This window comes from Stomoxys calcitrans, chromosome 2 (assembly GCF_963082655.1).
Source record: "Stomoxys calcitrans chromosome 2, idStoCalc2.1, whole genome shotgun sequence".
In the NCBI taxonomy this organism is placed as follows: Eukaryota; Metazoa; Arthropoda; class Insecta; order Diptera; family Muscidae; genus Stomoxys; species Stomoxys calcitrans.
In genome coordinates this window covers 89,289,878-89,313,935 of record NC_081553.1, presented here as the reverse complement: position 1 = coordinate 89,313,935, position 24,058 = coordinate 89,289,878, and the positions used below count along the sequence as shown (strand labels likewise).

Sequence of the window (24,058 nt, the reverse complement as noted above, 5' to 3'; positions counted from 1 at the left end):
GGCGGGGGAAGTCAATTTCTTCAGGTGCAATGGGAGGCGTTCGTTTTTCAGAACCACTTGCACCCGGTAGCTATATACCCCATCTGCTGCCGTGTCTGCATGAATGCTGACTGGACCCGCTTGATATGCCGCTTGATCTAGAGGTTCTCACTTCACGCTCTAATTCGTGTAGATCCACCCTAAGGCTTTCGGGCGGTTGATATCTATCCACAAGATGATAATTTGGATGGTCACTGCGTTAGCATCCCAGTAGTTATTGCTTAGACAGCATGTAGTTATGTCTTCGCACAGATGAGATCTTTGTCGCCTGATGGAGAGAGAACCGAGGAGACAGCCCGTCGCAGTTCGAAGAGTGACATTCAGGATATTATTCCACTGCCTGTCACGAAGCGGACGAGAGCACACTGGCTTTCTTTGTCATAACCCAAATGCTGCCGGCAAGTGACTTGAGAACCTTGTTTCTACTTATGACTTAATTGAAAATTGCTGTGGTATGTAGGAAGAATGTGTAAGAGCTGTCAGATGTGACACCAAGTATTTGAGAACACTTGAATAATGAAGCTGAAGATTTGGGGGCAGATACCTTAAGATCTCTTGCAGCAAAATAGGCGGCAAGTTCGTTGAGGTAGACGTTTAATCTATTGCAAATGTCATCAATGAGTGGGGGCCTGATGCCATGATTGTACAATCGTCCACATATGATACGATCTCTATGCTGTCTGGAGGGGGTGGAATGGAGGATAGGTAGGGAGATATAACCCCACCTCGGTGAATTCCTTGTTTCACTCTACGGTGTTTCGATTTCTTATCCCTAAATTCCACAGATGACGGGCGACAACACACATAATTCGCGACCCAGCGTTTCAGGCCTGACTGGAGGGACTTGTTAGTCGACAAATAGTTTGGCATGGCTGGCCGTGTCGAATGCCTTCGATAGGTACAATGCCACGAGAAACGTCCAATCATATAGAGATTTCGTCGTGGCCCAATGCCTTGGATGACTTGGCGCAACGGATGTCATTCGTAACATCGTACACGGAAAATCGTGATTGTTGTTGATAGGCTCGAAGACTACTTTTTCGTTGAATGGGTTGTTTGGATTTTTGTAATTCGCGGTTTAACAAACTAGCGCACCTTTTCGAATCAATCACTGCTAAGTCACGGTCCTGTCATAGCTTCTACCAGATTTGAGATTTACTTAGCAGAATGAATAAAGAAGCTCCAGTGAAGAAGTCCTTTTAAGGCGACCATTATAGAAAACGCAAAAGGGGAAGACCAAACTCCCCAGTGTACAACACACTACTACAACAACAACCAAAACTCCCCGGCACGGATTGACTATGAGCACCACACGAGCTGGAACTCTAAGCTCCGATTTGTGTGATGTTCATCATCATCACGAGAAGCTCAGCTATCGGGAGCGTCCGCAGGTTGCGGATTAGTGGAATGCTTTGTATACGGAGTAGCTACAATTTCAGTCGCGGACAATCAGTGAATTCGTGTGGGGGGTCTCAGTGGGAGGCCGGGCGGCACCGACTTTTGTTTTTATACTGAGTGCCTGTGATACTCGATATGACATACGGAGTATCTGCAACGGCAGTCGCGGACAATCAGCGATATCGAGCGGAGATTTTTAGTGAGAGGTCGGGCGGCACCGGCTCTTGCACAAATACTGAGTGCCTACGATGCTTGTTATGATGGTCACCCTGTTCCTGCGGCGATCGGTCCTTTGGACCGGAATGAGCTTGCTTACCTACAGGAGCTTGATGAGGATCGCTACCTCCACATGCAACAATAACAACGTTTCCGCAGCGATCGGTCCTTTGGACCTGAACGAGCGTTCTTACCTATGGAGCTTGACGAGGTTTGCTACCTCCACATACCAATGTGGCTACAACAACAACCAAACTCCGATGGAGTGGCCAAGTGGAGAAAGACATCTAGAAATTAGGTGTCAGAGATTGGATAAGGATCGCAGAAGATCGAATGTTCTGTAATAGCCAACTAATGTAACTCCAGCTTACTAATATCTTAAGTAACAGTGCTTCAAGTAGAGGCCACCGTAGCGCAGTAGTTAACATTTTCGCCTAGGCCCTGAAAGCCTGGGCCGAATCCTGGCGAGAACATAAGAAAAGATTTTCAGTGGCGGTTATCGCCTCATAATGCAGTCGACATTTGTGGGGTACTATTCCATTGGAAAAAATGGTATGGCAGCCATGTAAAAACTTCTCCCCGAAGAAGTGTCGCACTATGGTACTACGTTCAGACTCGGCTATAAAAATGATTGCCCTTATCATTGAGCTTAAACTCGAATCGGACAGCACTAATTGATATGTGAGAAATTTGCCCCTGTTTCTTAATGGAATGTTCATGGGCAAATTTGTATTTTAACATTGCTTCAAGTGCTCTATCAATAAATTGCGCTAATGTTCGTTGACCATCCTATGGATTTTCAGTTCCAGTTCCCCGAGAAATATGAACCAGATTTTAGTTCACGAACCCTAAGCTCAACAATGGTTCCAGAATAAAATCTTCATTTGTCACCAAAGTTTGAGTTTTATTTATAGAAGTTCAGTTCAGTTTATTTTTGTATTGCCAATATTCCTTGGAACTTGCATGTTAGGTTCATCCAGTTGATGTGAAAGTCGAATTCATATACATATGCAAACTCCAAGGGGCCCACGTTATAATCGTATTGGAGAAGGTTGTAGAATGTTTGTTGTATACTGAGGCGCCAGCCTTGGCGATGAAAGACTTCAGTCAATCCGGTACGTACAACTAGGTAAAGTTAGTTTTTGGTTATGGCTCGCGTTGACGTTCTTTTCATCTTAGGAAACAACTTGCATTTTTAATGTAATGAGATCGATTGTGGGTCATGGATTTGGGTCCCCGCGTTAAAGCCATCTGCGATAGATTAAACGTCTACCTCACCGATTTCGCTAATTTCGTTGCAAGTAATGGCGTAACTCTTTAGACCACCAGCCTTTAAAAAATAGTTTAAATTTGACAGCTTTAATAGGTCCTCCTTTTGCTTCTGGCTCTTCAATTCTTGTCTAGCTCTTTCAATTCTTAATGGTAACCTTCACTCTTAGTGCTCAATTTGTACACACATATGTATCTGCTGTCTTCATAAACAAATTTCCGCTTTATTGCAAACTAGTAGATAAAAAAAAACTTTTATTTTGGTTTTACTACTAAACTAGAATTGTATACTAAAATTACAAAAAAGAAATATCCTAACAATAAAATATTCTGGCATTAGCTAGCACTACTTTTTCTCCATAAGAAAACTTTCCAATTCCGATGATGATCGTGCCAGAAAATTTGATTTAATATTATTGATATCTTTTAGCATTTTGTTTATGCCAACAGCCGAGAAAATATTCAGGAATTCCTCCAACTAAAATTAAGAAAGAAAACAAAAATAATACATCATGATCTTTCCTGTTTATCAGATTTGTGCATGAAAGTCACCCCAAAACAAACACACACACACACACACACACTCACCGTCAAATCAGCTTCTTTGTGACCATATTTTACAAATTGACATTGTGGTGCATGTTTGGCATGTTCTTTCCATGGATCATCGGTAGGATCCCAGCCATGCAATGTTTTACCACAAACAAAACAGGTCACGGTGTCCTCATCCGTCATATTGCCTGACCAATAGAAACCAGCTTGGGCCATTTTGGTAATGCTACACTCCACTGATTCATCGTAGGGCCATTTTTGAAAACTATCAATGCGATGCTTTTCCATCAGAAAGACATTTTGGAATTTGTTAAATTTGTCACTAAGTTTCTCGCTCATTTTGTTGGTACGTAAAAAGTTATTAATGTTATGTTTTATTGTAAAATTGTGAGCGTCACTTTCGCGGTACGTTCGTTTGTTGTGCTGTGTTTAAATATTGGCAATGTCGTTGCCAGATTTTCCCTATAATGACAATTGACATAGCACGTACAGAGTTGATGTCACCAGTGTGCCACCTAAACAAAGTGAGGAATTTTGTGTTGCTTGGTAGTAACAACACTTTTAAATGAAGATGGCGCTTTCAATGGAAAAACTGCACTTTAAACCCCGTTTACATTGCTCATTAAATACGGATTTAAGGCTCTCGTCAGCTGATTTCATAAAGGGAAAACAGATGATCGGATTTAAAGAGAAGGGTAAACGAGATTTTATAGGGCGATTTATAAATTTTTTGTACCCCTCCTAATTTTCAGCCCAGGAATACGAAGGATAAGATGAAGATAGATATGCAAAAAAAAAATAATTAAGCTCTAAAAGAAAGAACAAAATTTAAAAAAAAAATCGTGCGATATTTTGAAATATTTTTTCCTTCTTTTAAAGCTTAATTTATGTTTTTTGCATATCTATCGTAATCTATTACCTATGTTAAAAAGGTGCAAAACTCTTAAGACGCCGTAGATGCTTCCTGGGTCCAATTTTTAGGCAGCTGATTTTATAAAGGGAACACAGATGATCGAGCCATTAAATCAGGATTTCAAGAGCAGTATAAACGGGACTTTACTCGCGCTGGCAGTGGTACTCGCAGACGACCGTGAAGGGATTCGTTGTAGGTTTATTTCCAGATTCAGCTCGCTGATAAAAAGGGTAGTCAACAATCATTAGCAGAATTTGTGGCTGGAACACTTGGAGCAATTTAACTTAGTCTTCACAGTGTCTTCAATCAGCCCAGGCTATGTGATAGGACGGTTCTCGTGGTACTGGACCTATCGAAGGCATTCGACACGGTCAGCCATGTCAAATTATTTGAGGACATCGCCAACACGTCCCTCTAGCTAGGGCTGAATCGCGAGGTCGCGAATTATCTCTGTGGTCGCCAGTCATTTGTGGAATTTAGGGATAAGAAGTCTCAGCACCGTGGAGTGAAACAGGGAGTTCCCCAAGGTGGGGTGATATCTCCGGCACTGTTTAACCTCTACCTATCCTCCATTCCACCCCCTTCAGACGGCATAGAGATCGTGTCATATGTGGACGCTTGTACGATCATGGCCTCAGGCCACCACCCATTGTTGACATCTGCGATAGGATGAACGTCTGCCTCAACGAACTTGCCTCATATTTCGCTGCAAGAAATCTGAAGATATCTGCCACCAAATCTTTAGCCACATTGTTCACTACAAATACGCGTGAGGTGAATACTGAGCTGACTGTGATGGTCGATGGAAAAATGATTCTGACCATCAAGTATCCCAAAATACTCGGGGTCACATTTAACAGGTCTTACACATTCTCCTCACATGCCACAACAATTTGCGATAAAGTCAAAAGTAGAAACAAGGTCCTCAAGTCACTTGGGGTGCAGACAAAGAAACCTTGTTGACCACGTACAAATCAATTGGCCGGTCTGTGGTAAGTTATGCAGCGCCAGTGTGGTCTCGTCAACTTTGTGACACGCAGTGGAATAATATTCAGATCTGTCAGAATGCCGCCCTCTGAACTGCGACGGGTTGTCTCATGTGGACCACCTTCATCAGGAGATAAAGATCTTTCCGCTGCGAAGACATAACTACATGCTGTCTAAGCAATACCTTTTGGGCTGTTATCGCAGAGACCATCCAAATCATCGTCTTGTGGATAGATATCCACCGTCTAGAAGCCTTAAGGTAGATCTACATGATCTAGAGCGTGAGGTTCAGCGCTACAAAAGAGAAACTCTAGATCAAGTGGCATATTAAGCAGGTCTAGACAACATTCATGCAGACACGGTAGCAGATGCGGCAGATGCTGCCGCCTCAACTCCTACAGAGCTAGGATTGATGCCGAAGTGAAAGATGAATGTGCTGATTGTAACCAAGGACCGCACGATACACGTCACCTGTTTAACTGCCCTGCCAGACTCTGACCCAGATCCCTGTGGACGCACCCAATCTTAGTCGCAGAGTTCCTGGGTCTTGACACTCAACAGAATCAAACAAAAATGCAAATTTTGCCCATGAACATTCCATTAAGGAACAGGGGCAAACTTCTCACATATCAATGAGTGCAGTCCGACTCAAGTTAAAGCTCAATGATGAGGGGCCTCCTTTTTATAGTCGAGTCCGAATGGCGTGCCGCAGTGGGACACCTCTTTGGAGAAGTTTTACATGACCTCTCAAATGTTGCAAGCATTGAGGGGGAAAACCACCGCAGAAAATTTTTCTGATGTTCTCGCCGGGATTCGAAACTAGGCGTTCAACGTCATAGACGGACATGCTAACCTCTGCGCTACGGTGGCCTCCCAACAGAATCAAGCCGACGAAAGATAGAACACAACAAACTGCTGCAACAACAACAACCAAGCTTCATAAATATAAAAAGGTCACATATATATCCTAAAAACAGACAATAAATTTCGACATAATTTTCTTTAGAAATAAATGTATGATTGCCAGAACACGTTTTTTCTTTGTTTTTAAAGTTTTCTGTCAATCATACATTATGAAAATAAAAAAGTTCATGTTTTTAATATTGGTTAATAATGCTTTAAAGATTACAAAACAAAACTTAAAATATAATACTTCATGTCTTAAAAACTTAAAATAATACCATATTTGCACAATACCGAGCTCAGCTCAGAATAAAATTAAGTTCAATCAATATTAACTTCATTTCTCAAATACTTCAATAGATCATTCTCTCGCAGAAACTTTTCCGCTTTCTCCGGCCAATTGGTGTTGTTTAGCGATCGTGGACTGGGATGATCCAAACGCAATAGACGTTTGTTTTTACAATATTCGGACTGCTTCAGAGTTCTGAATACATAGTCACCAACGGCTATAATTATTTCAGGTTGTATTAAATGCAATTGCGCTTCGGTGGTGCGAAGACAAGTATCTTGTATGTGCTTTTTGTAGGGACCCTTCAATTCGCTTGGTGTTATATTGCGCCCCTGAGCATCGAAAAACATCAATGGGCAAAAATTGTGCACAAAACAAAGCTGGAAGAAGACATCTAATGAATCATATGATAGTTTCTGAAAGAGTGTCCATAAACGTTTGCCACTTGGCTCCTCTTTGGTACAGTCGAATCCTTTAATGGGTCTTTTGGGATGTTGGTTTGGTGGCTCAGAGATAAGGCCATTCAAATTCATGATGTCCCGTACAGTGGATATATTGCCAAAGGGAACCTAAAATAAAATATTCATTTAACATTATTAAGACTATGGACTATGATGCGCACAAAGTTTTTGAAGAAAGACTAAAAAACCAAAATAAATGTGTAGGACACTTCAAAAATGATGCGGAAAGTTATCTTTTAATGAAGAAATTTGCATAAAATGCCCATTTGTTTGGGTTTCGTATTGTGATATATTAAAAATGTCGTCTTTTCCACCATGCCACATTTATGCGAGTATGGTTTGCGATATAATTTTTAAATTGAAATCTTTCTACTCATTTGATTTTTATACTCACCCCATTTTGTCCCATGCCATCCGCTCCCGGATTCATGCCAATAAACATCACCATCTTTGGTCCCTTTAAAAATCGTTTTAGATATTCACAATGCACCTGTGCCGCATATTCCACGGGGTTGTAAATATGCTTTATCTCCGGAACAGGTGTCAGCAAACGTAATGACCCATTCAGTTGACATTCCCAACCATAGAATTGTTCCCAAAAGGAGGGGGCAAAGTATGGCGAAACTTTTAATACCTCATTTCTATTTGTATCAACCACATTATGGCTGGTATTTGGAGTGGGATTTGTTGTTATTTTATATTCAAGTTTCTTTTTTAACATTTTTAAAGCGCTTGAAGTAGTATGGTGTTGTTGTCTTCATCGATAGCAGGTTGTGTAGAGTATTAACAAAAACGAATAGGAAAAACAGCTGTTGGCCGGCGTCTTTGACATTCACTTTGGAGTGTTAACACATATGTAAATCAGTGGGCGACTCACACTAACAAAGGGCAACCATGATATTTCAAAAAGGGTTATTTTGTTTGACCGTTATGTTCAAAATTAATGCGCAACATCAGGATTCAATAATAAAAGGTTAGGTCACATGCGAAAAAATTAAACATCATTGAGGATGTCAAATCTGATGATTGAAAATGTAAATAGTAGAAAACGTAAACAAAGAATGAATGTAAAAATAGAACAAGTTGACGTCCTCAATTAAAAGTACTGTCAAAATGGTTCGTTTTCCTTTATTTATTGGCTAGAAAATAAATTAAATAGAGAAAACAACAACTTAAGGCGTGCTAAGTTCGGCCGGGCCGAATCTTATATACCCTCCAACATAGATCGCGTTTGTCGAGTTCTTTTCCAGATATATCTTTTTAGGCAAACAAAGGATAAAAGAAAATAATTGCTATAATATTGGAGCTATATCAAGTTATGACCCCATTCGGACCGTGCTTTAACTGAACGTTAGAGACTATAGTTGAAGTCATTGTGTAAATTTTCAGCCAATTCGAATAAGAGATGCGCCCTTTTGGTGTTCAAAAAGTAAATTAGGGAGATCGGTTCATATGAGAGCTGTATCATAGGCTATAGACCGAATCGGACCATATTTGACACGAATGTTGAAGGTCATGGGAGTTGAACAAAATTTTAGCAAAATTGGATAATAATTACGTCCTCTGGAGGCTCAAGAAATCAAGATCCCAGATCGGTTTGAATGACGGCTTTATCAGGTAATCGATCGATGTGAACCATATTTGGCACAGTTGTTAGAAGTCATAACAAAACACGTCATGCGAAATTTCAGCCAAATCGGATAAAAATTCCGACCTCTGGTGGGTCAAGAAGTCAAGATTCAAGATCGGTTTATATGGCAGCTATATCAAGTTATGGACCGATTTCAACACTACTTAACAAAGTTGCGGGAAATCATAACAAAACATCTCAAGTAAAATTTCAGCCAAATCGGATACAAATAGCGTCCTCTAATCGCTCAAGAAGTCAAGATATAAGATCGGTTTATATAGCAGCTATATAAAAACATGGACCGATATGGCCCATTTACAATCTCAACCGACCTAAATTAATAAGAAGTATTTGTGCAAAACTTCAATTTGCTCCAGCGAAAGTTAGAGTGCTTTCGACAGACAGACGGACGGACGGACATGGCTAGATCGACTTAAATTGTCATGACGATCAAGAATATGTATACTTTATGGGGTCTTAGACGAATATTTCGAGGAGGTATAAACAGAATGACGAAATTAGCATATCCCCATCCTATGGTGAAGGGTATTAAAATAAATAGTCAATTTAAAATCAAAGGAGCGGGAACGGGGCGAAGCGAAGCGAAAAAAAATTGGCCGAGCGAAGTGAAAACATTTTTGTCGGAGCGGGAGTGGTGCGTAGCGGAAAAAGGGTACCCTCTCTGGATACCTAGTGATAAGTGTGTCTCTCTCTTCCTGATATCACTTCAGCTTTAAATAATTTCTGTTGCAGATGATTATTGTACCCACCACCATAAGATGGGCGTACACTAATCTAGTCATTCCGTTTGTAACACCTGGAAATATTCGTCTTAGACCCTATAAAGTATATATATTCTTGATCGTCTTGACGTTCTGAGTCGATCTAGCCAAGTATGTCTGTCTGTCGAAATCACGATAGCTGTCGAACGAGTTGAAGTAGCCGCACAGATACTTCATATTGATATAGGTCGTGGGGATTGCAAATGTGCAAAATTTCAGCCAAATCGTTAAAAAATTGTGGCTTTCATGGGCTCAGGAAGTCAAGTGATCGGTTTATATGGAAGGTACATTTAAATCTGAATCGATATGGCGTTCAGATTTAAATGTAGCTTCCATATAAACCGATCTCTCGATTTGACTTCCTGAGCCCATGAAGCCACAATTGTTGGCCGATTTGTCTGAAATTTTGCAAATAGTGTTCTGTTATGACTTCCAACAACTGTGCTAAGTACGGTCCAAATCGTTTAAGAACCTGCTATATCTCCCATATAAACCGATCTCCGCATTTGACTTCTTGATCCCTTACAAGCCGCGATTTTTTTCCGATTTGTCTGAAATTTTCCATATAGTGTTCTGTTATGACTCTCAACAACTGCGCCAAGTACGGTCCAATTCGGTCTATAACTAGATATAGCTCCCATATTTTAGCAGACTCCATGGTGATGGGTTCTCAAGGTTCGACCCGGGCGGACTTAGCACGCTTTTACTTGTTTTCCGATAGGGCTTAATTTTGCACGAAGTGTTCTGTTACGACTTCCAACAAGCATGTTACGTACGGTCAAAATCTTTTGTGTAAACTTTAAGCAAAATCCATGGCGGTGGGTTCCCAAGACGCGGCCTCTTTGGTAGGTCGTCATGTCACCAAGAATCTCTTTCATACATACAGTATATTCCGATTTCTCCAACAGATCGGCTTAGAATCACTTTCTGATTCGATTTAGCTATGTCCGTCTGTCTGTCTGTCCATGTATTCTTGTAGTCAAGGTACAGGTTGCATTTGTTGTCCGAATTTCACAAAATTTAGCATAAGTGTCTTTTTTGTCCAAGGACGAACGCTATTGATTTTGAAAAAATTCGGTTCACATTTAGATATAGCTCCCATATATATCTTTCATCCGATGTGCCCTTTAAAGCTGTAGAAGCCACCATTTTGGACCGATCCTTACAAAATTTGGCACGAAGTGTTTTTTTTAACGACCCAAAATGCTTGCAAAATTTTATTGAAATCGGGCCAGATTTGGATAGAGCTCCCATATATATCTTTCATCCGATATGCCCTTTAGAAGCTGTAGCAGCCACAATTTTGGTGCGATCTCTACCAAATTTAGCACGAAATGTTTCGTGTGACGTACCAATATGTATGCAAAATTTCATATAAATCGGTTCAGATTTAGATATAGCTCCCATATATATATTTCGTCCGATTTAAGCTATAAAGGCTTTAGAAGGCACAATTTCGGTCCGATCTTTACAAAATTTGGCACGAAGTGCTTTTTGTAACGTTCCAATATGTGTGCAAAATTTCATGTAAATCGGATCAGATTTATATATAGCTCGCATGTATATCTTTCATCCGATATGCCCTTTTAAACCTGTAGTAACCACAATTTTGGTCGCATCCTTACAAAATTTGACATGGAGCGTTTTATTCAACATTCTCATTTGTGTGCAAAGTTCCATAAAAATCGGTCCAGATTTAGATATAGCTCCCATATATATTTTTCATCCGATATGGCCTTTTAAGGCTGTAGAAGCCATAATTTTGCTCCGATCTCTACAAAATTTTTTACGACATGGTTTAATTGACATCTCAATACGTGTGCAAAATTTCATCAAAATCGATTTAGATAAAACTCCCATATATATCTTTTATGCGTTTCGACTTTTAAGGCTGTAAAAGCCACAATTTTCGTACCATCGTAAGAAAAAGTTTGACTCAATTTTGATATAAGTGCTATCTATTAAAAGTATTATATACTCGGTATACTCGGTGGTGTAGGATATAATATAGTTGGCTCCGCCCGACTTTTGCCTTTCCTTACTGTTTTTTTTTGTGCGTATGGTCACCCTTCTGTTCCTGGCCAATAAATCTTCTAAAACACCCCCTGAAAGATACAATGAGAAAACTTTAAATTCATTTCAAATGATACTGTATTTATTTGTTTACTTATGAACTACGGAATTATTATGGCATTTTATTGTAAAAAATCTTATGAACCATATAAATACAAGTAAATATAAATTAAGTACTAACAATTACATTAAAATAAAAAAAACATAAGCTGGGTTGGCAATATTCCCCAAAAGCCTATTGTTCAAAAAAGACCCAAATTTCCGTACCCATTTAAATTAAAATCCAACACCAAATATTATAAAAAAAACCCAAATTGTTCTTATATGCTAAAAATTATAATAAATACTTTTTCTTATGACGATCGTTTGTCATGCCTGCAAAATTAAGATTTTTATGTCAAATTTCAGTCTTCTTCCATTTCCGTGTTTGTTGTGCAGAAATGGTTCATATGTATGTTTGGTTATCCTTCTGGATGTTGTTTTTTTTTTACAGGCATAAGAAACAACAGTTCATTTGTTCTTAACTAGGCTCTAATTAATGACTTAATCTTCTAACCTAACCTAGGAGCAATTAAATCTTAAGACTTCTACGTCTATTGCCAATATTTGACCATTCAACGGGAATTGAGGAGGAAATGTCATATTTTGTGGTGGCGCAGTTCTGTAACTTTTGGGCTCTCTCACAGCGACGACTTACAGACCAATAAGAAAAGCCCTTGGGACATCTGAAGATTTGACCCTCCAAGCGTTGTGTGTCCCAGGAGTATTGACATTTGACAAAGAGCTGTCCACAATCGTCTTTATTGAGGGCAAAATGTCCTTCGGCGGGACAAAGAGGGGCAGTTGAGCGTATTTGTATCTGTGGGGCAACAAAAGAAGTTGAATATTTTTGATGGAAAATGGGAGAGAGAAAAGTGCATGTAACTTACCGTATGGCTTTGCTTGTAGTCATCTTCAAATTGCCCCGCTAATGTGGTGCGAGCCATTGCATTACAATTTTCACCTTGTTTGGGAGTATCACACCTATTCAGATCCTCATGATAGACCGTGCCATTGGGACATTGGAATACTACAATATTTTGATCATAGCTATCCTGTTTCTCTGTACATTGGTAGAACATGTCACAGTGTTTGGGATGACGCCTAAATCCTGTGGGACATATAAAGAGATTTTGTCCCTCACCAGTTTGAGGACATGGTCCTGTCATATTGCCTGAGCTTTCGGGCTGTGTCGTTGGTTTCCCTGTAATGGGTTCAATGGTCGTAGTTGTTTCAACAACTTCCGATGTGGTCGTCTCCATAGGTGGTTTGCCTGTCGCGGTGGGTGCTTCCGAAGTCATAATCGTAGTAGTTTGGGGATATACAGTTGTAGTCTCTGGTTTGCCGGTGCTGGTAGTTTCTTTGGGGTTGTCCGTGGTTGTCGTTTCTTTGGGGTTATCTGTGGTTGTAGTCTCTGGTTTTCCCGTCGTTTCCTTGGGGTTATCAGTGGTTGTGGTCCACGGCTCAATAGTGGTGGTTTCTTTTGGATTATCAGTTGTGGTAGTCTCCTTAGGATTATCTGTTGTTGTTATTTCAGGCTTACCAGTAGTGATGGGCTCCTTGGGGTTTTCAGTTGTCGTGATCTCAGGCTTACCAGTAGTGGTGGTCTCCTTGGGATTGTCAGTTGTGGTGGTCGTCTCCATTTGTCCCATTGTTGTCGTCTCAGGCTTATCAGTAGTACCCATTTCTGTGGTAGACATCTCTGTAGTAGTACTTCCACTTCCTGAAGAACAATTTCCTGATACTTTATCGCCATAATTGCAGGTCTCCAATGAAGTGTCCCAAACAGTGCCATTAGGGCAGCGGAAACTATACACCTGGTAGTTGCCGTTCTTTTCGGCATCCACACAACGATAGTAGCGATTGCAGTCTTCTTGGTCGGGGAAGAATCCTTCAGCTGTACATGTGTGATTAATGGGCTCCATTGTGGTGCTTTCATATTGTTCGGTTGTTGTCGCTGATGAGTCTGTGGTTGTGGTGGGGACATAGCCCGGCATACCCGTTGTTGTGGGCATTGTTTGAGTGGTTGGTCCTTCGGTGGTTGTTGTCTCAGTTGATTGCATTGTTGTTGTGGTTGGCATCGTTGTGGTGGATGGCATCATGGTTGTTGGCTTTGTAGTGGTAGTTGGCATCGCGGTGGTGGTTGTCTCCGTTGGTTTCTGTGTAGCTGTTGCAGGGCTTGTGGTGACTTCAGTCGCTGTTGTAGGCTTATCCGTGCTTATTGCTTCTGTTGTGGTTTCCGGTGACTCAGTTTGTCCCTCACATCGCCCAACATTGGCGGCATGATCACATGTCTGTATTTCCTCATTCCAACCGGTGCCTTTGGCACACGTGAACTCTTTCCTTTCGTATGAGTCGCCATTGGCCACACATCTATAGAATTTTCGACAATCATCGGTATCTGCCATGAAACCCTCACCTTGACACTTGGTACCAGGTGGTAAATTTGGTATGGGAGTTGTTGAGGTGGGTTGCATGGTTGTGGTGTAATCACCGGTAGAGGTTGGCATTTCAGTGGTGGTCGCAGGTGGTTTTGTTGACATTGATTCTGTGCTGGTAGTTTGTGGTTGTGTCGTCAACATCGTTGTAGTTTCATAGCCCGTAGCGGTGGTTTCCGTTGGTTTCTCATAACCACTGGTTGTGGTTGTAAGACTTTCTGAACTTGGTGTGGGTTTATCCATGGTCGTTGTTTCCGGGTCAGGAGATTCAGTTTGTCCCTGACAACGTTCGATATTGTCACGATGATCACAGGTCTGTTTTTCTTCACTCCAGCCAGTACCTTTGGCGCACATAAATTCGTGCTTAACATAGCCATTGTCACTCTTTTCGCAACGATAGAATTTGCGGCAGTTGTCGGGATCGGCCATGAAACCCTCTCCCTTGCATTCACTTCCGGGAGGTAAATTAGGTATGGGAGTCGTCGAAGTAGGTTCCATTGTGGTGGTGTAATCGCTTGTGGTGGTAAAACCGATAGTTGTGGTCTCCATGGCGGTCATAGTGGTGGGTTTCGATGTTGTAGGGTTTTCTGTTGTGGTGGTGGGTTTTAAAGTCGTGGTGGTAGGCATCTCTGAAGTGGTTGTTGTTGCAGGAGGTTTCTCAATTTCCGAGGTGGTGCTTACCACAGTCGTAGTAGTGTATTTCTCCGTTGTGCTGCTTGTCACATATTCCTCTGTAGTTGTCTCGGGTTCGGGTTCTTCGGTTTGCCCTTGGCATCGTTCTACATTATCGCGATGATCGCAAGTTTGTTTCTCTTCACTCCATGCGGTACCTTTGGAGCATTTAAACTCATGCATCTCATAACCTTTGTCAGTCATTATGCAGCGATAGAACTTCTGGCAGTTATCCGGATCGGCCATAAATCCTTCACCCATGCACTTTTTACCCGGTGGTAAATTGGGAATGGGTGTAGTGGATGATGGCTCCATCGTGGTGGTGTAATCTGTGGTAGTGCTAGTCCCGGTGGGATATTGTGTTGTTGTGGTCATAGTGGGTTTTAATGTGGTCGTTGGCATCGTTGTGGTGGGTTTCTCATAACCCATTGTTGTTGTGGTGTATTTATCCGTGGTGCTAGTCTCATATTCCATGGTAGTGGTTTCCAATTCCGGTTCTTCAGTGGTTCCAGCACAGCGCTCTACATTTTCCCTAAAATCACAGGCTTGTTTTTCATCATTCCAGGCGGTACCTTTCGAACATTTAAACTCATGCATTTGGTAACCTTTGTCAGTCACGGTACATCTATAGAATTTCTGACAGTTATCAGGATCGGGCATGAAACCCTCACCTTGACATTTCTTGCCAGGAGGAAGATTCGGAATAGGTGTGGTGGAGGATGTTGTAGAAATCACGGTGGTAGTTTCCGTAGCCATTGTAGTCGCGGTAGGTTTACTTGTTGTAGTTTGCATGGTAGTTGTAACCATGGTGGTAGTAGCCGCTTCAGTTGTTGTTGTGGTAGGTTTATAGGTCGTGGTAGGCATAGTAGTGGTGGTGGGTTTCTCACTACCCATTGTGGTTGTAGGGTATTTATCCGTTGTACTGCTCGTCTGCTCATACTCTGTGGTGGTTTCTAATTCTGGTTCTTCAGTGGTTCCAGCACAGCGCTCCACATTTTCTCTAAAATCACAGGCTTGTTTTTTATCATTCCAGGCGGTACCTTTCGAACATTTAAACTCATGCATTTCGTAGCCTTTGTCAGTCACGGTACATCTATAGAATTTCTGACAGTTATCAGGATCGGGCATGAAACCCTCACCTTGACATTTCTTGCCAGGGGGAAGATTCGGAATAGGTGTGGTGGAGGATGTTATAGAAATCACGGTGGTAGTTTCCGGAGACATTGTAGTCGCGGTAGGTTTACTTGTTGTAGTTTGCATGGTAGTTGTAATCATGGTGGTACTAGCCGTTTCAGTTGTTGTTGTGATAGGTTTATAGGTCGTGGTAGGCATAGTGGTGGTGGTGGGTTTCTCACTACCCATTGTGGTTGTAGGGTATTTATCCGTTGTACTGCTCGTCTGCTCATACTCTGTGGTGGTTTCTAATTCTGGTTCTTCAGTGGTTCCAGCACAGCGCTCCACATTTTCTCTAAAATCACAGGCTTGTTTTTCATCATTCCAGGCGGTACCTTTCGAACATTTAAACTCATGCATTTCGTAGCCTTTGTCAGTCACGGTACATCTATAGAATTTCTGACAGTTATCAGGATCGGGCATGAAACCCTCACCTTGACATTTCTTGCCAGGGGGAAGATTCGGAATAGGTGTGGTGGAGGATGTTGTAGAAATCACGGTGGTAGTTTCCGGAGACATTGTAGTCGCGGTAGGTTTACTTGTTGTAGTTTGCATGGTAGTTGTAACCATGGTGGTAGTAGCCGCTTCAGTTGTTGGTGGGGTAGGTTTATAGGTCGTGGTAGGCATAGTGGTGGTTGTGGGTTTCTCATTACCCTCTGTGGTAGTGGTGTATTTATCCGTTGTACTGCTTGTTTGCTCATACTCTGTGGTGGTTTCTAATTCCGGTTCTTCAGTGGTTCCAGCGCAGCGCTCCACATTCTCTCTAAAATCACAGGCTTGCTTTTCTTCATTCCAGGCGGTACCTTTCGAACATTTAAACTCATGCATTTCGTAGCCTTTGTCAGTCATGATACATCTATAGAATTTCTGACATTCATAAGGATCGGCCATAAAACCTTCTCCCTGGCATTTCTTGCCTGGAGGTAAGTTGGGTATGGCAGTGGTGGAAGTGGGTTGTATTGTTGTGGTATAATCTGCAGTGGTGGAAGTTACTGTGGTGGTTTCCCCCGTTGTGGTTGTGGGGTACTGAGTAGTGGTCATGGTGGGCTTTTTGGTGGTGATAGCTTGAGTTGTGGTTGTGGGGTATTGAGTAGTGGTCATGGTGGGTTTGTCAGTTGTGGTGGTGTATTTATCAGTAGTGGTGGTATATTTTTCCGTTGTGGTGGTAAATTTATCTGTAGTGCCGGAGGTTACCTCCTCCATTGTAGTGGTAGTTTCTGGTTCTGGTTCTTCAGTGGTTCCACTGCAACGCTCCACATTTTCCCTATAATCACATGCCTGTTTTTCCTCGCTCCAGGCGGTTCCCTTGGCACATTTGAATTCATGTCTCTCGTAATTACCTTTGCTATCTCCTGTGCACCGATAGAATATGCGACAATTCTCGGGATCCGCCATTAAGCCCTCTCCCTGACATTTGGTTCCTGGTGGAAGATTTGGTAGGGGAGTAGTTGATGTTGTTGCCATAGTGGTAGTTTCTTCACTGCCGATAGGTTTAGAAGTTGTTGTAGTGTCATATTTGTTGGTAGTTGTTGTTGGATAATAGCCAGGAGCATTGGTTGTACCCTCTCCTACATGACAATTTGTATCTGATACAGCCGAGGGATGATTACAACCTTCAATTTCGGCATCCCATACAGTGTCGTTGCCACATTTGAAGGAATGCTTTTCAAAACCACCTTTGCCGTTGTCAATACATCTGAAGAAACGCTGACAATCGTCCTTGTCACCAAAGAAACCTTCCTTGGGGCAGGGATCCTTTGATGAGATGGGTTTATTGGGATCTGGTTTCATTGTTGTTGTCTGAGGATATGCTGTAGTAGTGGTCTCTTCTTGAGGCTTTTGAGTGATGGGCTTAACAGGTTTCTGGGTGGTTGTTTCCGGGGGTTTCTGACTAGTCTCTTGGGGTTTACCAGTTGTTGGTTCGTAACCTGGTTTTCCTGTGCTGCTGCTATTTTGGGTGGTGGGCTTACCAGGTTTCTGTGTGGTTGTTTCTGGTGGTTTCTGATTAGTCTCTTGGGGTTTACCAGTTGTTGGTTCGTAACCTGGTTTTCCTGTGGTGCTGCTGTTAGTGGTGGTCTGTGGCTTCTGGCTTGTCTGCTGGGGTTTGCTGGTTGTAGGTCTTGCAGTGGTGGTTGTCTGCATTCCTTGGGTTGTGGTCTCATATCCCGGTTTTGAATTGCATTTATTCAGATCATGGTTACAGGTTTGCAAATCACTATCCCAAACTGTACCATCTCCACAACGGAAGGGATACTGAGTAAATCCTCCTCGCCCATTATCCACACATCTATAGAAACGGGCACAATCATTGGGATCGCCAACAAAACCATCAGTCTTACAAATACCTTGTGGTTGAGGAGCAGGTGGCGCAGTCGTGGGAGGCCGAGTCGCAGGCTTGGGTTTTTGTGTTGATGTAGTTGTTGGTCCCGATGTAGGAGGTTCTTCCATAGGCTTGCTAGTGGGCATCGAGCTAGGAGTTGTAGGTTTTTGAGTGGTCGCTTCCGTTTGCGTAGAACCGCTACCACATTTGCGATCTTTCACAGCCCAGGCATGATTACAAGCCTCTATTTGACTATCCCATACGGTGCCAGGACCACAGGTGAAGGCTACCTTATCGTAACCACCTTTGCCATTGTCCACGCATCTATAGAAACGTGCACAATTTTGAGCATCTTCCAAATACTGATTGTTGTCATGGCAGCTACCTATGGGCTTTTGCTGATTGGAAGATGTGGTACTGGACTGCTGAGAGGAGGAAGAACTACTAGAACTTTGACTTGTCGAAGTTCCTTGAGAGGATGATGTGGAGCCTTGTGATGTGGAGGATTGCGAAGTAGATGATTGGGATGTAGAAGACTCTTGGGTTGAGCTTGATGATTGACCAGAGGAGGTGCTGCTTTGAGTTGTATTGCCTCCTTGGGAGGAAGATGTAGAGTTTTGGGAGGAAGATGTAGAGTTTTGGGAGGAAGACGTTGAAGTAGATGTTTGACTAGTGCTGGTTTCTTGAGTTGATGAAGAGGTTGATTGACTGGTGCTGGTTTCCTGGTTTGAGGAAGAGGATGATTGACTAGTGCTAGATTCTTGGGTGGATGAAGAGGACGATTGACTTGTGCTGGTTTCCTGGTTTGAGGAAGAGGATGATTGACTAGTGCTAGATTCTTGCGTAGATGAAGAGGATGATTGGCCGGTGCTGCTTCCTTGCTGCGTAGAAGTGCTTTGATTACCAGTGGTAGAAGAACCCGAAGAGGAACTGGATTGGTTATTCGATGAGCTACCCGTAGTTTGAGAACCTTCTGTTGAACTTGAACTTTGGCTTCCACTTTGATTGGAGGAGGATGTTGAATTATTGCCTTCAGTAGTCGTTGACGAAGGAGGAGGTGGTGGTGGCATTTTACAATTTCTTTTGGGAACTTGATCAGGATGATCACAACTATTAGCCTCGGGATGCCATATGGTGTTGGGGGGACATTTAAAGGGAACCTTGTTGAAACCACCTTTGCCATCATCGGTACATCTGTAAAATTTACTGCAATCTTCCTTGTCTTCCAAAAAGGTTTCTTCACTTTCGCATTTTTCGGCAGGACGGAAGGGTTTTTGAGTAGTGCTTGTTTGGTTGTTACTGGAACTTTGATTGTTGTTGGATGAGGAACTAGAACTAGATTCGGTGGTGTTGGAATTTGATGATGATGAGGAAGATGTGGACGATTGTTGACTTCCTGTTGACTGTGTCGTAGAACCGCTGGATTGACTAGATTCGGTGGATGAAGAACTTTGTGAATTTGAACCACTTTGATTGCTTCCGGAAGACTGATTTGAACCGCTTTGTGAGCTTCCACCTGACGACTGTTGTGATTCTGTTGTTGAACTTTGGTTACCGCTTGACGATTGATTAGATCCTGAGCTTGATGAGGTCTGCGATTCTGTTTGTGAAGAGGATGATTGTGTTGAGGAACCCGATGACTGATTTGATTCTGTTGTTGTGGAAGAACTTTGGTTTGATCCTGAGCTAGAGGAAGATTGATTTGAGGATGAACCTGTTTGGCCGCTGCTGGAAGATTGCGATCCGCCTTGTGTAGAAGATTGAGTTGCAGAACCTGATGATTGATTAGATTCTGTTGTAGAAGAAGAACTTTGAGAACCTTGAGATGAAGAACCTGTTTGACCGCTTCCGGAAGATTGAGATGCGCCTTGTGTAGAAGATTGAGTTGCAGAACCTGATGATTGATTTGATTCTGTTGTAGAAGAAGAACTTTGAGAACCTTGAGATGATGATCCTGTTTGCCCACTGCTGGAAGATTGAGATCCGCTTTGTGTGGAAGTTTGTGTTGTAGAACCTGTTGATTGATTAGATTCTGTTGTAGAAGAAGAACCTTGAGATGATGATCCTGTTTGACTGCTGCTGGAAGATTGATTTGATCCTGAACTAGTGGATGATTGAGAACCTGTTTGTGAAGATTGTGTTGCTGAACCTGAAGATTGATTTGATTCAGTTGTAGAAGTAGAACTTTGGGATCCCTGAGAACCAGATGATGAGGAACCCTGCTGTTGAGAACTTGAACTAGATGTTGATGATCCAGCACTACTAGCCATTACCCTACATTGTTCTTTTTGTACATCTGTGGGATGATTACAACCTTTAGAATCTGGATCCCATACAGTGCCAGGAGCACAATCAAAACCAATGGTATCAAAGCCCCCATTACCATTATCCACACATCGATAGAAACGAGCACAGTCAGTTTTATCAGGTAAATATGTCTCGGTATCGGTACATTTGCCATCAGGATTTGAAGGTTTCTGAGGCTTTTGTTCATTGTTCGAACCTGAAGAAGAAGATTGAGAAGAACTACCCGATTGATTGCTGGAGGACGAAGATTGATTGTTATTGGATGAAGATGAACCAGATTGATTATTAGACGATGAACCGGATTGATTGTTATTCGATCCTGATTGATTGTTGGAAGAACTTGTGGTAGATGAATGATTGCTGGAAGATCCTGATTGATTAATGGAAGAACCAGATTGATTGCTGGAAGTTCCTGATTGATTGTTGGAAGATCCTGATTGATTATTTGAAGAAGCAGATTGATTACTTGAAGATCCTGATTGGTTATTTGAAGACCCTGATTGACTGCTTGAAGATCCTGATTGATTACTAGAAGAACCAGATTGACCATTTGAAGATCCGGATTGATTACTGGTAGATCCTGATTGATTATTGGAAGATCCTGATTGGTTACTGGATGAACCAGATTGATTGCTTGAAGATTCTGATTGATTATTGGAAGATCCTGATTGATTATTTGAAGAAGCTGATTGGTTACTTGAAGATCCTGATTGGTTATTTGAAGACCCTGATTGACTGCTTGCAGATCCGGATTGATTACTGGTAGATCCTGATTGATTACTTGAGGAACCTGATTGATTATTTGAAGATCCTGATTGATTACTTGAAGAACCTGATTGATTAGTCGATGACCCCGATTGATTGTTCGATGATCCTGATTGATTGTTAGCTGAACCCGATTGATTGCTTGAAGAGGATCCTTGATTTCCTGAGTTCGATGACGATACTTTGCATTTTTCACGCTGCGAATCAGTTGGCAAATCGCAAACTTTATCATCTTGATTCCATACAGTACCTGGTCCACATGTAAATGGTACCATTTCCAATGTTCCATTGCCATTATCTCGGCAGCGATAAAACTTTGCACAGTCATCCTTATCTGGTATGTAGGTATTTTCATCTTCACAATGTGAGGCTGCTGGTTTAGAATTGTTGGATGAACCAGAGGAAGAACTTTGAGCATTCTGATTGTTGGCATTTTGAGAATTTGATCCCGTAGATGATTGGTTGTTGGCGGAGCTTTGGCTTGAACCTTGGGTATTGGATTGATTGTTAGAATTAGAATTTTGATTATTGCTACTAGTCGATGACTGTTGATTATTGGAGCTTTGGGTAGAACTTTCATTGTTCGATGAATTGGAGTTGCTAGAAGTGCTCGTTTGACTGTTGCTTGATGAAGAGGAACTTTGGGTGCTAGTTGATGAGCTCCATGAACTCTCGGTCGACGATTGTTGAGTGGCAGCTGATGAAGAAGAAGATGTTGACGACGATGTCGAAGATGATTGCGAAGAACTTTGTTGCTGTTGCGAACTGGAGGTTGAGGAAGATGAGGTGGTATTCTGATGACTGTTCTGTGATGATTGTGTCGATGTTTGCTGTTCATCCATTTGAGGTCCCTGTTGTTGTTGCTGCTGTTCATCCTGCTTATTCATGCATCCACCATTATTACGTACATTGTCCACGTGATTACACGATTGCAATGATTCATCCCATGCTGTACCATCTGAGCAACGGAAGCCAATTTTATTGAAAGTCTGACCATTCGATATGCAACGATAGAAAACTGTGCAATCATCTGGATCGCTCATAAATCCATCGCCCCTACATGCAGGTCCTTGGTCATTATCTGCAGCCATATCACCGGCCGAACGTGCGGATGACGTGGAGAAGGAAATTACCGAAACTCCGCTTAATCCTGTGAGGCCATAATTTTGCCATTGATGTTGGCCGCCAGCCATGGCATTGCCATTATTCGCTATACCTCCTCCAGTGGTAATGCCACCCCGCAACTGAGCCCTTTGGAGGATGTGCATCAATCGGTTATCAATACTCTCATCATCATAGTTGTCAGCATTTCCCCAATTCCCAAGTGGCATGGTATGGCCCCCAATGCTATCCGCAGCATCGGCATCATCAGCACTTGTCAGTTGTGTATCGATTTCATTGATATAATGTTGACAATCCTCACGATTTGCCAACAGCGGAGGCATGCATAATTTCAAATCACGTGAGAATATCGTTCCTCTCTTGCAACTTAACAAATATGCTTTGATGTAACCATTCCTTTGCAGTTCACAACGATAGTAGAGATGGCATTCATGCTGGTGGGCATGTAGGCCTTCCGTTAGACATGAGAATATTTCTGGGGATTCCATATTGCTTAGAAAGCCATTGGTGTTGACGTTAGTGTTGCTGTTGCTGTTCCTGTTGAGGCTCGCCCAGCCACTAGTGGCGGTGTTGTAGAAGGCCTCTTCATCTGCACCTTCATTTCCGTTGCCATGATAGATAGAGTTGTCATTGTCATTGTAGTCCAATGATGATGTTGATATATCTGTAAAATGTACGAAAGAATGCAAAGAAGCGAATTAGAATGTTAGCTTAGGGATTGTAGGGATAATTTGAATAAGAATACTAGAGCTACTTGTGATATGAATATCAAAGGAAATATAACGAATTTCCTCTGGAGGATTAATTTCATCAACGTGTTGGAAATCTTAACTAGTTACACCTGTAAATAGTAATAAGCTCCGAATAGAATTGTAGAAATATTAAGAAAAAAAAACTAACGGTCGTTGATAGGTGTATTCCAGGGAACTATTATCTTACATACACCCAGAAAAATCAGTCTGCTGATATCAGCAAACACTGTCTGCTGACATTAAATTAACTGAACTTCTGAACAAAAGTTGAGTCATTTGCTATATAAATATTAAAAAAAAGCATTTGTCTATTTTCAGCGTTAGTTTTTTGTGTAAAAGGAAAACTATAATAGAGGTAGTTATTTTGTCTGCTGTTTAAATTCGTTCAAAAATTAGCAAATTGTAGAAAAATGGACAACATTTTACTTTATATGCTTGTAAAATTCAAAGATAAGATGAGATATAATCTTTTTTTGAAATATTTATGACATTTTTGATTTGTTTTTAACTCTTTATTAATTGAAAGCAGCAGAAAATGTTTGCTGTGCTGCCAAAAAAATTACTGCTGGAGACTTTCTGCTGTTACAACAAACATTTTTACTGTTTTTGCTAACAAAATTCTCTGAGTGTAGCTTTATCAAACATTTCTACATTATAGCTTTAATGTAAACCGGCTGCCAATCATATGTGAGTAGGAAAATCTAGACAATAATATTATTGTAAGAAAGTTTATTAATAATGGCCATCTTGAAATATGAAGTTTCTATGCTACTTCTCCCATCGGACGCCCAGGTGGAGGATTGAGGAAAGCTTATCAGATAAGATGGATACAGCAGAAATTAAATATGCGGGGCGAATCAAAAAGTTAGCACAAGCAGTGGGCGTCCCGCTTGCACGGAAACGAATACGAGCGCAAGGGGTCTGTGCTATAGGGTCGGCAGCTCGCATATTTTCACAA

General features: G+C 41.7%; 3 protein-coding genes across 3 annotated transcripts in view; all 3 read right to left on the bottom strand.

Moving 5' to 3' along the window:
• Window positions 1-3,108: 3,108 nt before the first annotated feature.
• LOC106080608 (baculoviral IAP repeat-containing protein 5) lies at window positions 3,109-3,813 on the bottom strand. Its single transcript, XM_013242027.2, has 2 exons — window positions 3,511-3,813; window positions 3,109-3,400 (listed from the first exon to the last, which is right to left on the bottom strand). The coding sequence occupies exons 1-2, from the start codon at window positions 3,811-3,813 to the stop codon at window positions 3,269-3,271; spliced, it is 435 nt and encodes a 144-aa protein (XP_013097481.1). The 3' UTR covers window positions 3,109-3,268.
• A 2,614-nt stretch (window positions 3,814-6,427) lies between these two features.
• On the bottom strand, window positions 6,428-7,801 carry LOC106080596 (single-strand selective monofunctional uracil DNA glycosylase). Its single transcript, XM_013242017.2, has 2 exons — window positions 7,422-7,801; window positions 6,428-7,135 (listed from the first exon to the last, which is right to left on the bottom strand). Exons 1-2 carry the CDS (start codon window positions 7,746-7,748, stop codon window positions 6,599-6,601), a joined length of 864 nt encoding a protein of 287 aa, XP_013097471.2. The 5' UTR covers window positions 7,749-7,801; the 3' UTR covers window positions 6,428-6,598.
• A 3,858-nt stretch (window positions 7,802-11,659) lies between these two features.
• LOC106080532 (serine-rich adhesin for platelets) overlaps window positions 11,660-24,058 on the bottom strand; it is a 556,280-nt gene continuing 543,881 nt past the window's right edge. The window contains exons 6-7 of the mRNA XM_059361863.1: window positions 12,442-23,012; window positions 11,660-12,371 (exon numbers count right to left, since the gene is read on the bottom strand). Of these exons, the coding sequence (XP_059217846.1) occupies window positions 12,084-12,371; window positions 12,442-23,012 (10,859 nt within the window). The 3' untranslated portion in view covers window positions 11,660-12,083. The remainder of the gene's footprint in view (window positions 12,372-12,441; window positions 23,013-24,058) is intronic.

What these genes read in the sequence shown, in the direction of transcription:
- LOC106080608 (XM_013242027.2), bottom strand. Translation starts at nt 3,813, where the DNA reads ATGAGCGAGAAACTTAGTGACAAATTTAACAAATTCCAAAATGTCTTT. An exon ending in ACAAAGAAGCTGATTTGACG is followed by an intron (nt 3,401 to 3,510) that starts GTGAGTGTGTGT and finishes TCTTAATTTTAG; the next exon opens with TTGGAGGAATTCCTGAATAT.
- LOC106080596 (XM_013242017.2), bottom strand. Translation starts at nt 7,748, where the DNA reads ATGTTAAAAAAGAAACTTGAATATAAAATAACAACAAATCCCACTCCA. An exon ending in ATGGCATGGGACAAAATGGG is followed by an intron (nt 7,136 to 7,421) that starts GTGAGTATAAAA and finishes ATTTTATTTTAG; the next exon opens with GTTCCCTTTGGCAATATATC.